The sequence below is a fragment of the Salvelinus sp. IW2-2015 genome, linkage group LG2, assembly GCF_002910315.2.
Source record: "Salvelinus sp. IW2-2015 linkage group LG2, ASM291031v2, whole genome shotgun sequence".
NCBI lineage: Eukaryota > Metazoa > Chordata > Actinopteri > Salmoniformes > Salmonidae > Salvelinus > Salvelinus sp. IW2-2015.
The window spans coordinates 6,041,969-6,061,441 of record NC_036839.1 but is presented as its reverse complement, the minus strand read 5'-3'; the positions used below and the strand labels follow the sequence as shown (position 1 = coordinate 6,061,441).

Genomic DNA, 19,473 nt, shown 5'->3' with positions numbered 1-19,473 from the left:
CGCGAGGTGTCTACAGCTTCTTCTTTGGTATCGTTGCGTTCGCACAATTTCTTTGTGCATGCCGCCACCTGCTGTGAGGTATGGAAGGCCAAGAGTTTCAAGTCGTCTTACCCGGAACACGTCTTAACACTTGTTATTATAATTTTTCACTTGCTTTTTTCAAGTGTCAAATGTCATTTTTTTATACACGCGATTTTTGTTCACCTGTCCAGTTTGTTTACAGGTGATTTGAACGCTTGTTATGGACATTTTTATATGGAAGGCCAAGAGTTTCAAATCGTCATGATTTGAACGCTTGTTGTGGGCATTTTTACAGGCGTTCATTACACCTGCATTTACAGGTGATTTGAATGTTTGAATGTTGCCCTTTCAGACGCATGCAATTGTGCCAGGCATTTTTACACGCGTTCATTACACCTGCATTTACAAGGTGATTGGAACGTTTGAATATTGTGCTTTCAGACGCATGAAATTGTGCCAGGCATTTTTACACGCGTTCATTACACCTGCATTTACAAGGTGATTGGAACGTTTGAATATTGTGCTTTCAGACGCATGAAATTGTGCCACTGCACACGTTCTGAACGCCTGTGTAGTAACGGGTACGTTCCATGTGTCTGAAAGTACCACATTGTAGCCCTCGCACCTCAATTTTCGTGAGTTTGACTTTGTTTGACTTCCGGCCTTTTGCGATMAATCGCCTACTCAGGGAGARGTTTCTAAATATGGATCAAATTGTTAAAATTAGTCAAGGCGTTGGTGAGAAAAATGGAGGAATAAATTAAAACCACTTTTTCCACATGGCATTACAACTACAAAGCTGACGCTGGGTAGCTCACTTATTTTAATTGAAATAGCAAGGCTAGTTAGATAGCTCGCAATAGTATTGTAACGACCCTGGGTTTATAAGCGGAAATCGAATCTGCTGCACCAGCATGCTTTTGCAACAAACTATTAGAAACGGTGCTAATTTCATTCAACATTTTAAAAAGGGTAGTAGACATTTCCCTGATCATAGTCTAGCTCAAAACTAATGACTGRTTCAGCATGTAAAAAGTAACAGTACAAAACATACTTTTATGTTTMCTAAAATGTGAGTTGACTGAATAGATATTTAATAAACGTTTCGAACCAATACATACTATAGACCTGCTAAATTACTCACATCCAGCATAAAAAAAACATTAGAAACAGAATAAACTAAAATAATTCTGTATTTATTTAAGATGTAACAATTGTTCATGAAGCAAACATTGTATGACTTGGTGAAGGTGTGGTAGAAAGAAGCAGTCCGTTTTCCCTCCCCCTCCATCTGTGGTGCATGTTCAACATAGCATGTGGAGATTCCTGTGAACATCAACAGTCATAAACATGTCATTCTGAACAGCAGCATCTTCCTAACAAGAATTTAGACCAGTTGAGAATTCAACAGAATTCAGTCTTGTTCATGATCGGTACAACATGAGACAAATAGCAAGCCATGGTATATCAGACTGTATACCACAGGTATGAGTCAATCTTACTTGTTTACTGTTGTAATTACGTTGGTAGKCAGTTTTTAATAGCAATAAGGCACCTTGGGGGATTGTGGTATATGGCCAATATACCACGGCTAAGGGCTGTATCCAGGCACTCCACATTGCATCGTAAGTAAGAACAGCCTTAAGCCGTGGTATTTTGTCCATATACCACAAAKCTCRGAGGCGCCTAATTGCTTAAATATAACAGATACTTGCACATGTGAGGTTTCAAATATATATGTTACTACTACTAGCTTACTCTCTCCGTGCTTTTCCTGAACATGTTTATCTTATATAGCTAGTTGTTATTGTTCTTCCTTGCTCATCCAAAGCAGGCTTTTTRCCTCCTCGTTAGTCTTCAGATGCTTGACTACATGARCATCATGTTGTGGCTGTAATARGGACATTGCATTAGAACTAGATACACTCTTAGAAAAAAGGGTTCTTCAGCTGTCCCCATAGTATAACCCTTTTTAGTTCCAGGTAGAACCCTCTGTGAAAATGMTTCTACATGGAACCAACAAGGGTTCTTCAAAAKGTTATCCTATAGGGACAGCTGAATATCMTTTTAAGTTCTAGATAGSACCTTTTTCTAAGAGTGTAGCTTATCGGATAGACATTTTCAGGAAAAGCAGCTCATTTAGCAAGCCAATAAAATGTCTCTGATATAACTAGCTAGTAATTCTTGTTCTATAGACGTTCCTCCTCCTCGCTGGTCTGCAGATGCTTGCGTACTTGACATTTCCTAGAACTAACAACTTTATCAGAAATACATTTTCAGGAAAAGCAGCTCATTTAGCAAGCCAATAAAATACCTATTGCATTGGTTCAACCTTGAAATATGGCTGCTCAAGATAGAGATCGTACCATTTTATCTCTGTAGCAGTTTTGTCTCACCTCTRCTGYGCACTGCYACAGCCAGATCTTATTCTAAGTGGGTAACATGGAATTCATTGGAGGAGGGAGAATTAATGAGAATCAGAACTTGGACAATGTCAGGAAATAAGTAGGATAAATGTACATCCTATCAATGACAAAATAAACTGCAGAGGTAGCCTTAAGATAACATTAGATACAGTATGTGCATGCTATGTACTGGACAGATGGCTATTTTCAAAACATTGGATTACCAACTTGAGCGGTGATGTCTCAGTTTGCACCACATTTTCACATGGACGTATATACACTGAACAAAAATATAAATGCAACATGTAAAGTGTTGGTCTCATGTTTCATGAGTTTAAATAAAATATTCCAGACATTTTCCATATGCACAAGACACTTATTTATCTCAAATGTGTGTTACCCTGGTCCTTCCTCTGCTGCCTCCATAACAGTTTATGAATTCCTTTTTAGAAAACATTGTAATTCAGCCTTTGTGGTTTGGAAAGTATAGTGACTATTATTGCTTTAATTTATTCATCAAACAGATGGGGTTTTGGAAATGTAGGTACTTTTCGCAAAACAATCCCATCTGGTGGATGGAAAGACTTATAATTTATATATACATATACACACACATATAATACACACACACACACACAGTTGATACTTCAGACAAGGAAAAATGATGTATAGCTAATTAAAATGAAAAAATACCTTTCTGAATTATGAAGCCTTTGTGCTTTTTTTTTAAACACAACATGTGACTTTAACTTATTTAGTAGCTTTCTGCAATTATCCAAAAAACAACTATAAAAACGCCATTCCTTAACCAATAGGCTGAACAGGTGTAATGAACGCATGTAAAATACCCATAACAAGCGTTCTAATCACCTGTAATTGCACACTGAACAGGTGTAATGAACGCGTGTAAAAATGCACACAACAAGCGTTCAAATCGGAGGTGCTGAAGATGGAGGAGAGTGCAGACGAGATGTCAGCTTGCTCCGAGTAACCTTGACTTTTAGCCCTCTCAAACTTACTTAAATGTAACGGAACTTGGCTTATAGTAAACACAATAGAGAACAACGCTTAGTTGACCTGAAACTTTGAGAAATGGAAGAAAAAAATGTGCGAAAGAGCAATGGGAGGAGAAGGCAGTTGCTAGCTGAGCACTCATACATTGGAGAAAAACCGCCACCTTACGACCGCAGTGATTTGTTCTGTCGGTAGGTTTATAAGGTAGCTCCTTCCCCACTGCAAACAGAGCGTTCTAGTTTTGAATTATGGTGTTACTGTTTACAAGTTAAGACTTCTGTTAATACATATATAAAGCAACTTTTTATAGATAGGGTAGAGTTGAGATTGCATAGGATTTTTCTTTCTATTCTGTAGATATGGACTTGAAGTTTATGTCAATCAATGCCAGGCGGATACGAAACCTGTTGAAGAGAAAAGCGTTTTTTTTGTTTTGTATGGACTGCAACGCATATCTTGTATTCGTTCAAGAAACGCATTCATGCAAAGAGGACTATCATTTTTTGAAAAATCAGTGGGGCAGTGCCATTTCTTTGGCCCACAGGACTAATCATTCAGCTGGGGTTGCAATTTTAGCACACAATTTCAAAGGGCAATTTTTGTTGACTCCAATGGACGTTGGCTAGTAGCGGTCATCKACCACATGGACAGATTGTGTTGTGTAATGTATATGGATACTGTTCTAGTCCTCCAAATAACTTACTTCTAGAAGAAATTCTTAAAAGTCTGAGAAAATATCCATCCAGTCAGATTATAGTAGGTGGAGATTTTAATATGGTTTATTCTAAACAGACTGATAGATTGCCCCATAGGCCTAACATTGGTGTGAACAAATTGGTGAATTTCTGCCAAAGCCTGGACTTAATTGTCATATGGAGAGTTAAAAACCCTGGAGAGAAACAYTACACATGGAGTAATAGAGATRGTTCTCTACAATCAAGAATTGATTTGTGGGTGATAACCTCTAGTCTTGAGCCCAAAACAGTAGAGGCAAAAATACTGCCTGCAGTCCTGACGSATCATAAAGTCAMATGGRTGACTGTAAGAATGTGCAGTAATGATGGTAAGAAATACTCTGGTGGTTATTGGAAATGAAATAACTCATTGTTATTGCATGATGATTTAAAAATGTGATTAAGAATCTAATTTCTGTTTACTGGAGTTTAGCTACATCTAATGCAGAATATGGGAAATATTGGGAACTGCTGAAATTAAAAATCTGCTCAGCCTGTATTACTTATGGAAAACGGCTTGCTTTAAGGAGATGTGAGGTGTCACGAATACCACCGAAGGTGGCTCACCTTCCTGTTCGGGTGGCGCTCGGCGGTCGTCTTCACCGGTCTACTAGCTACCACCGATCCCTTTTTCCTTTTTGTTTGTTTTTGTCTAATTGTTTTTACCTGTTCCTTGTTGGGGATTTGGGAGGGGTGTTATTTAAGTTCGTTTAGCCGGCTGGTGTTTGTGCGGGCTTGTTATTTTGACGTATGTGGTGTTTGTGTTCTTTTGGGTTTTCGCTGTCCGGGTTTTTTTTTAGTAACTATGGTTTTGGGTTTGTTGCACCTGTGTTTTGGGCTTCACCCATGTTTTTAACTGGTTACTAGCCGAAAGGACATTAAAGCGTTTTTTCCGTCTACCTTCTGCTCTCTGCGTCTGACTCCACACCCATCACTTTCCAGACGTTACATGAGGTAGCTGAACTCTAAAACAATTGCGGATATCACAGAGATTGAGCATCTTTATCTTAATGAGAAAGCTAAATTGAATGATTTACAGAATCAACTAGATACATTGTATGAGGAAAAGGCTAGAGGAGCCTTTATAAGATCCAGAAAACAATGGCTTGAAAAGGTGAAAAGAACAGTAGATACATTTTTAATTTGGAAAAGAGGAGGGGAACTCGATACACTTCGGAAATGTAAGATTAATGAGGTTACCACTGAGGATAGAAAGGAGTTATCAGACTTTACCACTAAGTTTTATGAGAATCTTTACTCCTTAGATAACAANTATCACAGAGATTGAGCATCTTTATCTTAATGAGAAAGCTAAATTGAATGATTTACAGAATCAACTAGATACATTGTATGAGGAAAAGGCATTTTTAATTTGGAAAAGAGGAAAGGGGAACTCAACACACTTCGGAAATGTAAGATTAATGGGGTTACCACTGAGGATAGAAAGGAGTTATCAGACTTTACCACTAAGTTTTATGAGAATCTTTACTCCTTAGATAACAATTTGAGTGACTCTAAGGATCTGCTTGATTCTATAGAGAATGTTTAAAAAATATATATTTTACCTTTATTTATATATGTTTTTTCTCATTGAGATAATATCTCTTTTCCAAGAGAGACCTGGTCCAATAGCAGCAGAGAATGTTAATTCGGTTAGTGAAGAATTCAATCGGTCTTGTTGTCAAGATTTATCCTTTATAGACATCCAGTACTTGGTTGCTCAGTTAAAAAATAATACATCTCCAGGTTGTGATGGATTAACCTCTGAATTTTACAAAACCTTCTCTGAAGAAATGGCACCATTTTTACTTGAAACCTTTAAGGAGGCTATAAAGAAGGGAGAACTACCTGCCTCTCTGAAGCAAGGGGTTATTACTATTATACTTAAACCACACAAGGATCTCTTAAATATTGATAATTGGCATCCAATCACACTCCTAAATAACGACCACAAAATTATAGCCTTAATCTTTTCAAAAAGGTTGAAGTCTTGCTTGAATGATCTGATTGATCATATAGTCCAAACTCCTGCGGTAAGGTAGCTCAATGTATGATAGTTGCATGGTAAGAAAGGGGAGGGAAAAAAACACAGCTCAATGAAAACCGTCTCYCCTATAGTCCGCCACAGTGGATACGTCATAATACCCATAAAACCTAGAGGTCAAACACYGAAATGGTTCCAWTTTTTTTTTCACAATTCATTTTTTACATCAATGATTTTACAAACACTTCAAATGAAGCATGTGTTTAGTGTAGGCTTYCCTTGGCGTGATGTTTTGATTACCATGTAATTCTCTCTCGGACAAGGTGAGTTTTYTCAATATATTTGCAGTGGTGTAAAGTACTTAAGTAAAAATACTTGTAAATAGGTTTTTGGGGGTATCTGTACTTTACTATTTATATTTGACAACTTTTACTCCACTACATTCCTAAAGAATATAATGTACTTTTTACTCCTTACATTTTCCCTGACACACAAAAGRACTTAGAATGCTCAAGCAGGACAGAATTATGGCACCTATCAATATAACACTTTGTCATCCCTACTGRCTCTGATCTGGCGGACTCACAAAACACAACTACTTTGTTTGTAAATTATGTCTGAGTGTTGGAATGTGCCCCTTTCTGTCCGTAATTAAAAATATGAAAATAGTGCCTTCTAGTTTGCTTAATATAAGAACATTGATGTATAGCATTTACTTTTACTTTGTACTTTTACTCAAGTATGACAATTTAGTACTTTTTCTACCACTGTACTTAAGTACATTTAAAACCAGATACTTTCAGACTTTTACTCAAGTAGTATTTTACTGGGTAACTTTCACTTTTACTTGAGTCATTTTCWTTTACTCAAGTATGACAATTTWACTTTTTCCACCACCGTATATTTACTCTCAAAATTAAAATGAGACTTAGTTGAGTGATAACTCAGTTCTAGAATGTTGTCATTGATGAGAATGAATCAAAACCCAAGTTATCAATTAAAAGTCTAACTATTTATATAGCACATTTCTTACAACAAATTCATTTCAAGTTCAAAGTCATGCATTGAAAGGCATGTGGCACTTAACATCCTTCCACTTGGCAGGTCTCAATAGGTGACCAGGGGATTCTCTCTACCACATGCGAATGCCTCCATGGAGCTCATCAGTGTAGCCATGCAGCCTATTTTGGCTAAGGAACCGTCTCCTGGGCAGGTTCAGTGGAATGGCATGTCTCCTTGAACCTGAGCCAATACAACTGCTGTCATCCCTGTCTGTACTTGACATTGTTAAAAAACAAGGACACCTTGGGCATGCAGGCATCCTGGCTAGCATGGCGCTGTTGGTGGAGCAGGTGGAGGCTATACGACAGGCAACAGTGGACAGCGCACCAACTCCAACTGGCACACCATGAGAGGGAGGTTGACGTCCAGCAATTATGGAGCAGTGGTTAGGGCCAAGCACGCTGCTAAAAAAAGGGTCCTCAGATCAGTCAATGGATGGGGTATTGTCTATAAAGTGGGACACAGATAATGAAGAGGAGGGCATCAAMGCATTCAAAATGGCTACAGTGATGGATGTGTAGGAGTCAAGGCTTTGCGTCACGGGGTCTGGGATCTTGGGTGCCTCACCGGATGGTCTCGTGGGTACCACAGCAGTGACGGAGGTTGAGTGCCTATCTGCTGCAAGGGACCTTACCATTCAAGAGGCAGTGAAGTCAAAGGATTTCTAAACTCAGCAAAAAAAGAAACGTACTCACTGTCAACTGCGTTTATTTTCAGCAAACTTAACATGTGTAAATAGTTGTATGAATATAAGATTCAACAACAGACTAACTGAACAAGTTCCACAGACTTGTGACTAACAGAAATTGAATAATGTGTCCCTGAACAAAGGGGGGAGGGGGTCAAAATCAAAAGCAACAGTCAGTATCTGGTGTGGCCACCAGCTGCATTAAGTACTGCAGTGCATCTCCTCCTCATGGACCGCACCAGATTTGCCCGTTCTTGCCYTGAGATGTTACCCCACTCTTCCACCAAGGCACCTGCAAGTTCCCGGACATTTCTGGGAGGAATGGCCCTAGCCCTCACCCTCCGATCCAACAGGTCCCAGACATGCTCCATGGGATTGAGATCCGGGTTCTTTGCTGGCCATGGCAGAACTCTGACATTCCTGTCTTGSAGGAAATCAGCCATACTGCTCTTCTGTGCGTGGTGGCATTGTCATGCTGGAGGGTCATGTCAGGATGAGCCTGCAGGAAGGGTACCACARGAGGGAGGAGGATGTCTTCCCTGTAAGCYTTGAGATTGCKWGCAATGACAAAAAGCGCCAGTGGAGAGCAGAGTGGTCAGTCCTTACAGMAAAGGGCAGGCCACCCAGGTAGTACTTGAAGTGTTTGATGGAAGCCACAACAGCCAGGAGCTCCCGCCGGGTGACACAGTAGGGGTGCTCATGTTTGTTGAATGTTTTGCTAAAGTACGCCACCACTCTCTCCCTCTCTGGCCCCAGCTGGGCCAGCACCCCACCCATGCCACACATTGCTCGTGTCTGTGTTCAGGGTAAAGGGCAAGTGTCCTTGAATACTCTTCATTTTAAGCTGCCCAATTCTACAAGAGTAATTYTTTTGAGCCAAACACACATTTGTCATCATCTGATGATAGTCAAATAGATGCCATGAGTTATAATAGTCAAGCCTATATTTATTGGTAAAAACCAGTAGGCTGTTTGCCACCCAATTATTCAAGAGTAGTTATTTTTATTGGTAATAAATAAAAACTGGTAGACTAATAACTGACATCAAAATTACTTTTATTTTCATATTTTCGCTATACGTGAGGTGTTTGTTGTGTGTTTTGTTAACATTCAAATGGCACAGTATGATTCTCTATCAAGAATAGTGCCTTGTAGCTCTCCCAGTCTTGTTTCACACGGTCGGGAACCGACCAATAAAAATGTGTTAAGAAACTAAAAACAACACACTCAATCAAAACCGTCTAACCAATTACAGAGCACTGGTGTAACGCCTATCGCTGTCGTTCCTCCCACTTCTGTTGACATGCCCACTTTCAGACACACRCCACATACTGCATGCGGTTAGCCYRACTTGCAGCGAGTGSCTTCTCAAACACCATACTTACGATGAGGGGCTTCTTCAAACGGACGGCYTCATCGATGTGAACCTAGTATCTCACAACGACAGGGTCATTCACACATGTATTGTACAAAAAGCTGTAAACTATAAATACAATCATAGATCAGGAAAAAAAAAGAAAAAAAATGGGGCAATTCAATTGTTTAGCTGGGCCTCMGTATTTTCATATTTTCCAAAATACTTTGTTTGTTATGGAATGCAGAGTTAAAATAAAATGTGTGTTTCTTTCTTTCTGCAAAAATAAATATATAGGATAGAAGGAGAGATATTCTTCATCTCATAGAACAGAAAACCATTTCCATGGTATGCTGTAGATCTCTATATGCTGCTCTCTAACGGTTGTGCCCTACTGGCTGAGCCCCTGCTTCACCTAAAAAACAATACACAAAGAAAACACACATCCATGTATCGCTAATTYAAACTTGCCCTGTGCCATTGTCTTTTAATACAATCATTGGGGTGAAAAGGAGAAATACAGGAGCTTTTGCATAGAGTGGAGTTCTGACAGTGGGATGTCCAATCCTATTGGTAATTGATCAGGCAAGGGATAGTGGTGGTGGCGGTGAGTTTTGTCCTTATTGGGCGAGAAGCAGACTGACTTTATTCTTATTGGACATTCGCAGCAGAAGAAAAAGCCTTGGCATGGAAAATGTCTTGATTGGCAGAAATTATTTGAACCCCATTGTGAAAGGTTACTGCCCATGCCACAAAGCCGCCCCTCCAAGCTCGAGGTGATGTGGGGGATGTGTGGACGTTCGAGACTGGGGTCATTCCGTTAAACAGAAATAGGGAGACATGGTTGACTATGCGAGCCCCAAACCATTAGTACATTCAGTGCAAAATAAACAGTACCAGTCAAAAGTATGGACACACCTACTCATTAAAGGGTTTTTCTTTATTATTACTATTTTCTACATTGTAGAATAATAGTGAAAACATCCACATTTAAATAACACATATGGAATCATGTAGTAACCAAAAAAGTGTTAAACAAAGAGAATGCCAAGAGTGTGCAAAACTGTCATCAAGGCAAAGGGTGGCTACTTTGAAGAACCTCAAATGTAAAATATATTTTGATTTGTTGAACACTTTTTTGGTTACTACATGATTCCATATGTGCTATTTCATAGTTTTGATGTCTTCACTATTATTCTACAATGTAGAAAATAGTAAAAAATWAAGAAAAACCCTGGAATGAGTAGGTGTGTCCATACTTTTGACTGGTACTGTACATGTATACACAACAGGGACAGACATACAGTACATGTACAAGTATACACAAAGAAAAGAGCACGCATGGTACACAGACAGGTGCTCTCACTTCCTCTTCGTCAGTCATTACAGCCCTATTGGTTCTCCGTGTAGCCATGAACCATGACCCTTAACCTCCATCCTCTGATATATCATCACGACAAGTGAACACTTGAATGTAACAAAACAAATTCCCTTCAAGCGTGCTGGCACAGTTCTTCAGTAACACTCGTCATAACCTGTCATATAAACAACAARGCTTGTTATAACATTTCATAGTTCGTGAACCCATACACAATGGGGACACAAAACATAGAGATATATTTGATGTATCCCTTGTCATGTCTTTGGACGCATTTATAACAGTGCTACGAACACATTATAGCAACATACCCTAAAGTACTATGTGGCTCCTTCCGCCCTTTTCTCCACATCGATAGCGATATCCTCATGCAAAATCTAACAAGAACAAACTGGTGTTGCACTATTTCGGCATGCAAATATCGAGCTATAACACAACGCCATCTAGGGGTTTCCGGACTCAGTGCAGCTCACAGAGTTGCTGAGCTGGACCCTGCATGCAGTATCGAGCCAGGCTGAGATATGAAGGCTGCCTCCACAGTGCATCACAGTGGAGCTTCTATTACTATCTACTCCAGCCAGAGTTGTCTGTTTAGCTCACATAGACCTCTGTACAGTAGTGTGTGCACCCCATAGAAAATGTGTGTGTGTGTGTGTGTGTGTGTGTGTAAATAAATCCTTTGGGTAGGGGTTATGCACTGAGAAGTCCAAAACCAGGATGAAAACATGCTCAAGAAATCGTAAGCATCTGTGTTGGTGTGTAGTGTATGCCCCGTGCTTAAAGATGCTTCTATAGCTGTGTCGACAGTACTGAAGTATCCATATATAATGTGCTGCCCTCTTGTGTTTGCATCCTGGAACTGTTTTGGAATACACTTAAAGCTAGAATCCTTAATTGAAAGAATAACAAAGCGGCACCCCGCCTCTGTTTTGGTAGAAAGCTGAGGGGTGGGCCTGGAGAAATGTAACCCCTCTCAAATTCATWGACAGAACTATGGATGCAAGGACTGACCATCCATGAAATAAAAATTACAGTTTTAACCATGTTTTGAGGCTATACAGTATGTTTACATTTACATGGTTTACAATCATTGGAGTAAACCAAGTTTATATTTTGGGTTCTGATGGGGTACAACTGTTGAACTAAGTTCATGATGCATTTATAAGTTATATWCTTCTTGAATCAATGGGTATATATAATTAATTTCTACATCCAAAAATGAATGTAGGAAGCAACTAAGGATTCTAGCTTTAAAAGTTGTGGCTGTTTTTTTTTGTGTGTGACACAGATAAACCTTTTGAATGTCATTTTGAACAACCAAATCAACATTACAAAGTCTCTCGTTACAACTGAGTTTTCAGTCGTGACCCAATAGGAAATGGACGCAACCCTTCGTGAAACAATGAGTAAAAGTGTCTCTCGTATCTCTCATAACAAGGCGCGTGTCCGATGCCACAGTCTCGGCTTCCATATTCCTCAATCAACCACAGTCAGCAATTGTATGAGCTACACCTCGTGCGGCTCGGGTGTTTCTTCTTCTTTGAAGGCTCCTCAGTCTTCCTACTACGGCAAGCTGGAGGTTCATACCGGTTCATACACAGGTTCACTCTTTTGTGATACATTCATCAGTAAGTACACTGAATGGGAGAAAATTACATCAGTGAGAAATACAGCCTTTTGTTTGGCAATGTCTCAGTGTGTATGTATTTCTGTGTGTGTGTGTGTACATGCATGTGGAGCTACATGCATCTATGAGAAAGTGCATCTCATCTATTTGGAAAAAGAGTGACCCTACAATTTAATTTGTATCTGTAAGTGTGTGTCAGTTTTAAAGCCTTGCTCATGTAGTCTAACATAAGGTAAGTGCAGTGTGTTTTGGAGTGTGACAATGCCTTTGGTGCCCCTTAGGAGCTCTGACATATCATTTCTGAAGGGATTAAATTGTAACGGTCTTACTCATGAGGGTCATCTTGAAAGTGTGTGCGTCATGTATTATAGTGTGCATAGTCTGCAGCCCCAGAGTAGAAAAGGAAACAGTTCTGAGGTCCAGAACACGAGGTCACTCCAGGAGGAAGCATAGGGGATTAGGATAAGGTTGCTCTGGGCTTGAAGTGCAGGCTGAACCCCTGGAGGAAGAAGGAGGACTGGAGATACAGTAACCAAGGCCATTAAACTGATAAGAGATAAAGCACAAGTGTGGTTGTTGTACGCAGGAATCGAATGGAGGGCATCAGTGTAGGTAAAAGAACAGTAACGTTATTCCAGGAAGTATGGGATCATGGAGCAGGGAGGTATAGCAAAGCCAGGGGTTCAAATTGGGGTTGTCTTATTGGTGGAATTGTCCCAAAAGTTCGTTTTTTCTCCACAATGATAATTTCTTGTAGATGTCTATTCAGTTTCCATTGTGTACTGCGAGTCCTGTCTCGCTTCAAGCTAAGGTGGTGGGATTTCCTCTCCACCATTTGTTCTTTCCCAATTCAACCCCTGGCTGTGGCGGACATTTTGGAGAGGTTACTCCAGGCCAAAGGTGCTGGTTTCCTCCACGGCCGTCAGCATTTTCTCGTAGAGCATGGAGAACGACGGGTACGGCGGGAGGTCCAGACGGTTAAAGCATGTGTGGGCCCTGTAGAGAGACAAATCGATAGTGAGGAGTAAACTGACAGAATATGCACGCACCCACGCATGTACAATGTGCATAGTATACATTCTACTTCATATGTGCAACAGTGGRGGTCGGTGKCATTTAAGATGAGGACACTATTTAATTGTTTTATGAGCATGGCCTTATTTCTATTAAAGCATATTGGATGACTGTCATTTATATTCCATTCACCCAGCTCAATGCAACATCGATAGATTTAGGCTACTACATGATACTCGAATTTCCCAATACCCATCATGAGGTTGCTACAACCTAGCTTATAAATGAAAGTTTACAACTTAGGTGCACAGGTTGAGAGAATTTTTAGTAATCAAGGTGTCAGACAGTAACACATTCAATACCGTCATGCACACTCTTGCCTGCATCTAGCTGATCTAGGGTGTAATCATTAGTCCAACAGTTGCAAATGAAAGTTTCTATTGGACAAATTTAGGTATGTTTATCTCCGTTTCCTTCTGTTTGCTTCCATTTAAGAATCATTGTTCAACAGAATCGGCGGAATGAATACAAATCAAATGAACATTTTATTTGTCACGTGCCGAATACAAACCTTAACCAACAATGCAGTTCAAGAAAGAGTTAATAAAACATTTACTAAATATAGTTAAAAAAAATTGAATCAATCAATAGGTAACACAAGAAATGTACATAACAATAACGAGGCTGTATACAGGGGGTATCGGTACCGAGTCAATGTACGAGGGTACAGGTTAATAGAGGTAATTTGTAAAGAGACTATGCATAGATAATAAACAGTGAGTAACAGCAGTGTAAAAACAAAGGGGGTAATGCAACCAGTCAGGATGCTCTCGATGGTGCAGCTGTAGAACTTTGAGGATCTGGGGACGCACACCAAATCTTTTCAGTCTGCTGATGGGGAACGGTGTTGTCGTGCCCTGTTCACAACTGTCTTGGTGTGTTTGGACCGTGATAGTTTGTTGGTGATGTGGACACCAAGGAACTTGAAACTCTCATCCCGCTCCACTTCAGTCCCGTCGATGTTAATGGGGGCCTGTACGGTCCTCCTTTTCCTATTGTCCACTATCAGCTCCTTTGTCTTGCTCACATTGAGGTTGTTGTCCTGGCACCTCACTGCCAGGTCTCTGACCTCCCTATAGTCTGTCTCATCAATGTCGGTGATCAGGCCAACCACTGTTGTGTCTTCAGCAAACTTAATGATTGTGTTGGAGTCGTGCTTGGCCACACAGTCATGGGTGAACAGGGAGTACAGGAGGGGACTAAGCACGCACCTCTGAGGGGCCCCAGTATTGAGGATCAGTGTGGCAGATGTGTTGTTGCCTGCCRTTACCATCTGGGGGCGGCATGTCAGGAAGTCCAGGATCCAGTTGCAGAGGGAGGTGTTTAGTCCCAGGGTCCTTAGCTTAGTGATGAGCTTTGTGTGGGCACTGTGGAGTTGAATGCTGAGCTGTAGTCAATTTACAGCATTCTCACGCAGGTGTTCCTTTTGTCCAGGTGGGAAAGGGCAGTGTGGAGTGCGCTTGAGATTGCATCATCTGTGGATCTGTTGGGGCAGTATGCGAATTGGAGTGGGTCTAGGGTTTCTGGCATGATGGTGTTGATGTGAGCCATGACCAGCTTTTCAAAGCACTTCATGTCAACCGACGTGAGTACTATGGGGCGATAATCATTTACTTTCGCTATCTTGGGCACAGGTTACTTTCGCTATCTTGGGCACAGGGACTATGGTGGTCTGTTTGAAACAGAGACAGGTTGAAGAGGTTGAAAATGTCAGTGAAGACACTTGCCAGTTGGTCCGTGCATGCTTTGAGTACACATCCTGGTAATCCGTCTGGCCCTGCGGCTTTGTGAATGTTGACCTGTTTAAAGGTCTTGCTCACATCGGCTACAGAGAGTGTTCACACAGTCGTCCGGAACAGCTGGTGCTCTCGTGCATGTTTCAGTGTTGTTTGTCTCAAAGCGAGCATAAAAGGCATTTACCTCATCTGGTAGGCTCACTGGGCAGCTCGCGGCTGGGTTTCACTTTGTAGCCCTTAACAGTTTGCAAACCCTGCCACATCCGATGAGCGTCAGAGCCGGTGTTCCAATAAGCGCCCGGATTAGTGTCCCGCTCCTTGAAAGCGGAAACTCTAGCCTTTACCTCAGTGCGGATGTTGCCTGTAATCCATGGCTTCTGGTTGGTTGGGAAATGTACGTACCATCACTGTGGGTACGACAAGTCCATGCACTGCATGCCAGAACATATTCCAGTCTGTGCTAACAAAACAGTCCTGTAGCGTAGCATCCGGGTCATCTGACCACTTCTGTATTGAGCAAATCACTTGTACTTCCTGCTTTAGTTTTTCCTTGTAAGCAGGTATCAGGAGGATATAATTTATTATTATTATTTGTCAAATGGAGGGCGAGGGAGAGCTACAGTGGGGAGAACAAGTATTTGATACACTGCCGATTTTGCAGATTTTCCTACTTAAAAAGCATGTAGAGGTCTGTAATTCTTATCATAGGTACACTTCAACTGTGAGAGACGGAATCTAAAACAAAAATCCCGAAAATCACATTGTATGATTTTTAAGTAATTAATTACTTATTAATTCTTATTACTTACGCTTATTACTCACCACATTATATGCACTCTAGTGCTAGCTAGCTGTAGCTTATGCTTTCAGTATTAGATTCATTCTCTGATCCTTTGATTGTGCGGACAAAATGTCAGTTCATGCTGCAAGAGCTCTGACAGGTTGGAAGATGTCCTCCGGAAGTTGTCATAATTACTGTGCAAGTCTATGGAAAGGGGTGAGTACCATGACCTCCAAGGTTGTCCTCCGGCTACACCATGGTGCTTCCCTACAAAGTGCTGTTGAGGCTACTGTAGACCTTAATTGCAAAACAGTGTGTTTTAATCAATTATTTGAATTATATTATCAATTATATTTAGTATAGTTTTATCTAAAAATTATAGTTTAAAAAAAATGTTTCACTGTTTTAATTTGTATTAAATTCACTGAGAAGGATGGTCCTCCTTTTCCTCCTCTGAGGAGCTTCCACTGATGTGCACACACACATCACATACACACAAACCTATAGTACACACAAGATAGTGACAGAAGCAGAACATTTTGAATAGCTCACACAAACAGGTAGGCAAATATACAGACAGACAGGTGTACTGTACCTGGGCAAGGAGGTGATTTTGCCCCACTTCTCCACACAGAACCTGCGTGGTCCATTGCTACCTCTGAGGGAGGCAAAGCCCTCATAGGGAATACTGGAGGTGCCCGTCACAAACTAGGGAGAAATACACAATGTCAACTATCCAATTTAGGTAACACTTTATTTTTACAGCACCGAATATGGGCTCCCGAGTGGCGCAGGGGTCTACGGCACTGTATCTCAGTGCTAGAGGCGTCACTACAGACCCTGGTTCGATTCCAGGCTGTATCACAATCGGCCGTGATTGTGAGTCCCATAGGGCGGTGCACAATTGGCCCAGCGTCGTCCGGGTTAGGGTTTGGCCGGGGTAGGCGGTTATTGTAAATAAGAATTTGCTCTTAACTGACTTGCCTAATTAAATAAAGGTTAAATAAATAATAAGCAGGTATTTACATACAAAATACTTGTAAAAATGGCAATTATATACATTTTGCACAGAAATTACTTCTCGTCACAAGGATATTAATTGTACCAGGAAGCACCAATTTTAAGCAAGTAATTTCACATTCAATACCAAATAAATACCAGTGGTAACAGAGCTGTACAATTAAGAGCTATTGTAAGTTAAGACTGGAAAAGGAGAGAGATGAACAAGTATATGTGATACAGCTGCGCCGGATTTTTGCAGATTGTTCCTACTTAAAAAAGCATGTAGAGAGGTCTGTAATTTTTATCATAGGTAGCACTTCAACTGTGCTGAGAGACGGAATCTAAAAATCAAAAATCCCGAAAATCACATCTGTATGAGTTTGTTTAAGTATTCATTAGCATTGTATTGGCGATGGACACTAAGAGTATATTGAAACACTCAGAGAAAGCAGAACTGTATTTCTGGGTGACATGAGATCGTTTGTTTGCAATGTACAGAGAAATACGTTTCCTGTAGTTTCTTGACGCCAGGTTGCGCACACCTGGCAGGCAGGATTTTGGCCACCTCTTCTCCATACAGACCTGGTCCAGATCGCCTTCAGGTTTCGGGACTTTACCCCCTCACAAAGAAATTTTCTTTTGGGTTCAAGGTCTGGAGACTGGCTAGGCCACGCAGGAGCGCTTGAGATACTTTTACGGAGCCATCTCCTTAGTTGCCCTGGCCTCGTGTGTTTCGGGTCGTTGTCATGCTGAGACCCACAGCACGACCCATATCAATGCTCTTAAACTGCAGGGAAGGAGTTGTTGGCTAAGATTGCAATACATTGGCCCATCCAGCGTCGCTCCTCAATACGGTGGCAGTCGTCCTGTCCCTTTGCAGAAAAGCATACCCAAAGAATGAGTTTCCACCTCACATGCTTCACGGTTGGATGGTGTTCTTGGGGTTGGTATCTCAATGCCTTTTCTTCCTCAAACACGGCGAGTGGAGTTGTAGACGAAAAGAGCTCTATTTTTCGCAATCATCAGACACATTGAACCTTTCTGTCCACTGTCTCCTACATGATCAATACGGGCAGATGGGTCATTGGCACATTTCAGACGGGCCTGGACAATGGCGCGGCTTGCTTGAGCAGGGGGACCTTGTGTGCGCTGCAGGGATTTAATCGCATGACGGGTAGGTGTGTTACTAAGTGGTTGTTTCTTTCGAGACGTGGTCCAAGCTCTCTTCCAGGGTCATTGACCAGGTCCTCGCCAGTGTGAGTTCTGGGCTTGATCCTCACCTGGTCCTCATGATCATTGATGCCCACGAGGTGAGATACTTGGCATGGAGCGCCAGACGAGGGTGATTGACATCATACTTTGAACTTCTTTCTATTTTCTTGTCTTTTTCTATATAATTGGGCGCGAACACCAAGTTTGTTGGGCCTTCTCAACCAAGCTGCTTGCCTATTGTCGCTGTACGCCCATCTCAGACCTTGTGCAGGGTCACTACAATTTTATCCCTGTGGTCCTTACACAGCTTCTTGGTCTTGGCCATTGGTGGAGAGGTTGGGAGTCTGTGTTGATTGAGTGGTGTGGACACAGCGTGCTCTTTATACAGGTAACTGAGTTCAAACAGGTGCAGTTTCACAGGTGAAGGGTGGTAGTGGAGAACAGGAGGGGCTTCTTAAAAGAAAAACTAACAGGTTGTTCTTGTGAGATGCCGGACATTCTTACTGGAGTTGAGTTAGTAGTTTGTATCAATTATCTTATGTTCATGCAAATCAAAATGCCAAATGAATTACCTCTAGAAAAGTCATAACTAATGGTGATTTTGTTCCTTCGGAATGTTCTTTGTTTTAGATTTCCGTCTCTAAGTTGAACTAGTACTTCTTATGGATAAAAATTACGAGCGCTCTACATGGGCTGTTGTAAGTAGGAAGCTCTGCAATAATCGGGTCAGTGGATCAAATACTTGTTTCTCGCCCACTGTATGTATGCATCTCTGTGTGTGAGGAAGGTGGTCTGTAGAGTGTTTTTTTCCCCTTGGTTACACGTGACATGAACTGGTAAGAAATTAGGTCAACATGGATTTAAGTTTCGCCTGCATTACAGTCCCCGTCACTAGGAAGCTCTGCTTTGGATGAGCATTTTTCTTGAGTTTTGCTATATGGCTTTGTATACAGCTCATTGAGTGCCGGTGCGTTATGATGTCAAGGCATCGAGGTTTGTAGGTGGTTAAAATCGACGGCCCCTAGACGAAATTAATATTGAGTATAATGACTGCTCTTGGTAAGACAGATGCTACTGAGGTATTTTACTTCTCGTAGGGGAGCAAGTTACCTTGGGAGACTTCTTCATATATACGGTGTAAATTGTAGGCATGCAGCAGTTTTTTGACAAGACTAGAGCACACACACACTCTTGACCAAAGCAGTATACCTCGCTGTTGGAGTCGGATCTCATTTTAAAGAGATATACAGAGTGAAAGTCGGAATGTTTAGCATACACGTGTGAGTCCGAAATTCTTTAACTCAGTTTTTGCACAATTCCTGACATCTAATTCCAAGTAAAAAATCCCTGTCTTAGGTAGTTAGGATCACCACTTTATTTTAAGCGAATGGTGAATATGTT

General features: G+C 41.1%; 1 protein-coding gene across 1 annotated transcript in view; it reads right to left on the bottom strand.

The window, feature by feature from the left end:
* Positions 1 to 8,947: 8,947 nt before the first annotated feature.
* Positions 8,948 to 19,473, bottom strand: part of LOC111973572 (E3 ubiquitin-protein ligase HECW2-like) — a 79,113-nt gene continuing 68,587 nt past the window's right edge. Inside the window, exons 29-30 of the mRNA XM_024000952.2 lie at positions 16,454 to 16,566; positions 8,948 to 13,263 (exon numbers count right to left, since the gene is read on the bottom strand). Coding sequence (XP_023856720.1) covers positions 13,152 to 13,263; positions 16,454 to 16,566 — 225 coding nt within the window. The 3' untranslated portion in view covers positions 8,948 to 13,151. The remainder of the gene's footprint in view (positions 13,264 to 16,453; positions 16,567 to 19,473) is intronic.